We start from the raw sequence: 3,373 nt of genomic DNA on the forward strand, positions 1-3,373 counted from the left end.
CAAGGAGGAGATGACGTGATTGAAGAAATTGTGTTACCATCTTCGCTATCCCTTTTGAGATGATGACCACATACATGCAAGTGCTATTTTCATACTTTTGATAGCAGAAAGAAAAATCCGTGTTTAATATTGATGTTCATGTGATAAAAGGTTGACTCCGTTCATATATTACTGGTGACGGATATTTATTCGAACTATTTGGACGCTTAATTGCATTTGCAAGCACATCCATATTGGACCTAAGGTATAAAATGACGCCGTAATTTTGTTAATATTTTTTATATTGATGTACTGTCATGCCGCTGCAAATATTATTATTTGTAAATAAATGAATTTTATCGTATGATATGAAAAACATTATATCATGCCGGAAGAAATTAGATATTTTACTCATATGATATTAAAATGTTATTATCGTAATATTATGTTTAGTGGTTGTTTGGATAGCGAGTACTTACCCTCAGTTTTGTCATAACCTGCTGTAAGAAAATTATGTAGAAAACCATATTTTACTAATAGTCGTTTCTCCAGAAGCTATGTTTTTGCATGTTACGAGAACTATTTTATGAAAATGAAGCGCTAGCAGATATAGTGCATCAACTTAGGTATATTTTATGTACATTATTTTTTTAGGATGATCATACGATGCGTGAAGATGCTTTGCTTTCATCACAACGGTTTATGTAATTATTTAATTTTGTAGACCGTACGATGGAAGTACAGATCAAGCGTGCAAGCAGTGGTACTGCATGAACACACGTGCTAGCCTGGCCAGTCAGCCAGCTAATATACCAACACATCTCACACAAGAGGAGCAGGCGCGGAGACATGTTGAGCTGCATGCAGCTTACTATCGTGACCAGATGGTAATCACTTGTAACTCTTTTAGGTCCATCATTTCATAATCATTTGAACTAAATAACATCCAAATATTGTCCAGCTTGAAAATGTCAACGAATTAGGGCAGATGGCTATGGATAGCATGCCGGCCCAGGGCCCATATCGCAAGACATTCCAGAAACTTTTGCAACATTTCGTGGCAAAGAAGTTCAGATGCGGTAGAGGCGACGACGTTGTCACTGGAGCATACATGCCGGTAGCGAGGTCAGCCAGACCGAGTGCGGCGCAGTCGTCCAGACCGAGTGCGGCGCAGTCGTCCAGACCGAGCGAGGCGCGTACGAGCCATGAGCAATGGGGGGAGGGTCCGAGTACTAGAACGACATTGCCACGACATGACTCATCTCTGCCACTGCATCGCTCTTCTTCGATGCTGCTACGTCAGGGGCAGACATCTCAGGGGCATGGCACGGGCTTGGATTCGATGCCTGAGCAGTTTCTTTCCCCTAACCCATATGCGTACACAGGATACGATGCATACACCCAAGGTGAGGGATCTCAGCCGTATCTCTCCACGCGAGGGATCCCCATGCCCGAGGAGACTCGTGTACCAGATTTAAACCAGCACCACGTACAATGGCCAGACAGTATAGGAGAGGGATATGCTCAGGTAGTCATGTTTACATTTCAATGCATTTACAATGATATCATATATTATCCTCTAACAGTTTGTTTAAAATGTTTCTATGTGCAGGACACACCTGATGTTAATTGGGGCGATGAGAACACCCAACGCGGCGTCAACACAGGCCTCCGGGGAGCATCACATGATCATGGCGTCAACACAGGCCTCCGGGGAACATCACATGATCTTGGCGACCCGGTTACATCATTAGTTACAGAGTTTTTCGGAGGGGACGTTATTGGCCCATCTTTATCTCCGCGGAGTCACAACCATACGCCTACAATTACGCTTCAGGTTCGCAACAAGGATTCGCGACTCCACCACCTACGCAGGACTCGCAGACACATGAAGCCGAATTGGAGTACGGCCGCGGTCTTCGTGTGACCCGGCCACCTAATCGCTTGTCGCCTTCCGGTCGTAAGGAAAGGCCAGGTGGTCGTCGTAAAGTAGGGTGATTCATCTATGCACGTGCGCGACCCATTGTACCGTTTAATTCAGATGTACTTGCATTATTAGTTTGTACTCTCTTATTGTAAGGCATTATGTTCTATCTTAATTTCATTTTATAGTTGTTGCACGATGTTCGATAATTAGTGGAGGGAAAAAAAATGCCACTACTTTATTCTAAAACTATATATTTTTTCCATCACGACAAGGTACAACTGAAAATAAGATACAACACGACAAGGTACAACTGAAAATAAGATACATCGTAGAATTTAAATAAAGCTACATTTAACTACTGAAATGAAGCTACATTAAACTGCAGAAATAAAGATACAAATGATTGCGAAATTTAAAATACTACCACAGGAATCTACTGAGTCCAACGTGGATATTTTCCTTTTCCATCGCCACCTTCTTCTGCTGCCTTGGCCTGACGAGCCCTTTCTTTCTTTCTCTGCCTCTCCGCCTCACGAGCCTCATTTCGCTGTCGTTCCTGCTCCTCCATGCGACGAGCCTCTTTCCTGTTTTTCTTTCCTAAATCCTAAAAAAACCGGTGTTGCTCCGCATAGTATTCTTTTAACTCTCTCTCTTGCTCTGCTTTCTCCTCAGCTTCCGCCTTCTCGCGTCGCTCTTCCGCATAGAAACTATTCCACGCACGGCGACTTCTTTCACGAATCTCAGTCACTGCCCAAGCCGGCATCTCCATGTCAATCCAACGATAGTGCATGCACAGAGGCGGAGGAGACTACAACGAAAAACCAGAATGTTATTAAAGAATCTATCAAAATACCAACAATATCTATTTGTGATGGTTAAAGCATACCAGAGGCTTGTCGTACTCTGAAATAGCTATGGGTGGATCTTCCTCATAATTGGCGCACATGAAAAACTTCATGCCCAGCCAATCTGAAAAATCCGTAAGCTCCTTCACCTTGCAAAGATCGCCACACCAACACCGCAGGACTACCACCCCCGGAGGCAAACTTGCATTCTTCATTTTCCTCGGCCTAATGCTTTGATCCGAGCAAGGCAAACTCATACCGACTGAAAAAATGTGTTACACACTTTGCGCACTGCCGATTTCGAGGATGGCTGGACGAGAGCCTCGGTGTCTCCTTTTATAAGCTCAGACGATAAATGATGGCGAGAAAATTAAGCGCGGATATTTACGATCCCTGTAGTGTCGGCACAACAACTTACCGTAGGATTCCCAGTGCCATCGCATCTGCCGAAGCAAAAGAAGCAAAGGCAGGATTGGTTCCCGGGCGAAAGAACCAAAAGCGTCCATATTCCCGCGCGTCGGAGTCACAGCCGTCACTGTCGTGCCTCGGAATCAGCGTCGTCTGCGCACTGTCGCGCGTGCAGCAGCACAGGACAGGCCGCCTCGGCAGGTGGCGGCGTGGC

General features: G+C 44.8%; 1 protein-coding gene across 1 annotated transcript; it reads left to right on the forward strand.

The window, feature by feature from the left end:
- The first annotated feature begins 749 nt into the window (after window positions 1-749).
- LOC147966402 (uncharacterized) lies at window positions 750-1,906 on the forward strand. Its single transcript, XM_087527245.1, has 3 exons — window positions 750-866; window positions 941-1,507; window positions 1,592-1,906. Exons 1-3 carry the CDS (start codon window positions 750-752, stop codon window positions 1,904-1,906), a joined length of 999 nt encoding a protein of 332 aa, XP_087383371.1.
- The last annotated feature ends 1,467 nt before the right edge of the window (window positions 1,907-3,373 follow it).

This window comes from Triticum urartu, chromosome 6A (assembly GCF_056163025.1).
Source record: "Triticum urartu cultivar PI428250 chromosome 6A, HENAU_Tu73, whole genome shotgun sequence".
In the NCBI taxonomy this organism is placed as follows: domain Eukaryota; kingdom Viridiplantae; phylum Streptophyta; class Magnoliopsida; order Poales; family Poaceae; genus Triticum; species Triticum urartu.

What these genes read in the sequence shown, in the direction of transcription:
- LOC147966402 (XM_087527245.1), top strand. Translation starts at nt 750, where the DNA reads ATGAACACACGTGCTAGCCTGGCCAGTCAGCCAGCTAATATACCAACA. An exon ending in CTTACTATCGTGACCAGATG is followed by an intron (nt 867 to 940) that starts GTAATCACTTGT and finishes AATATTGTCCAG; the next exon opens with CTTGAAAATGTCAACGAATT. An exon ending in TAGGAGAGGGATATGCTCAG is followed by an intron (nt 1,508 to 1,591) that starts GTAGTCATGTTT and finishes TTCTATGTGCAG; the next exon opens with GACACACCTGATGTTAATTG.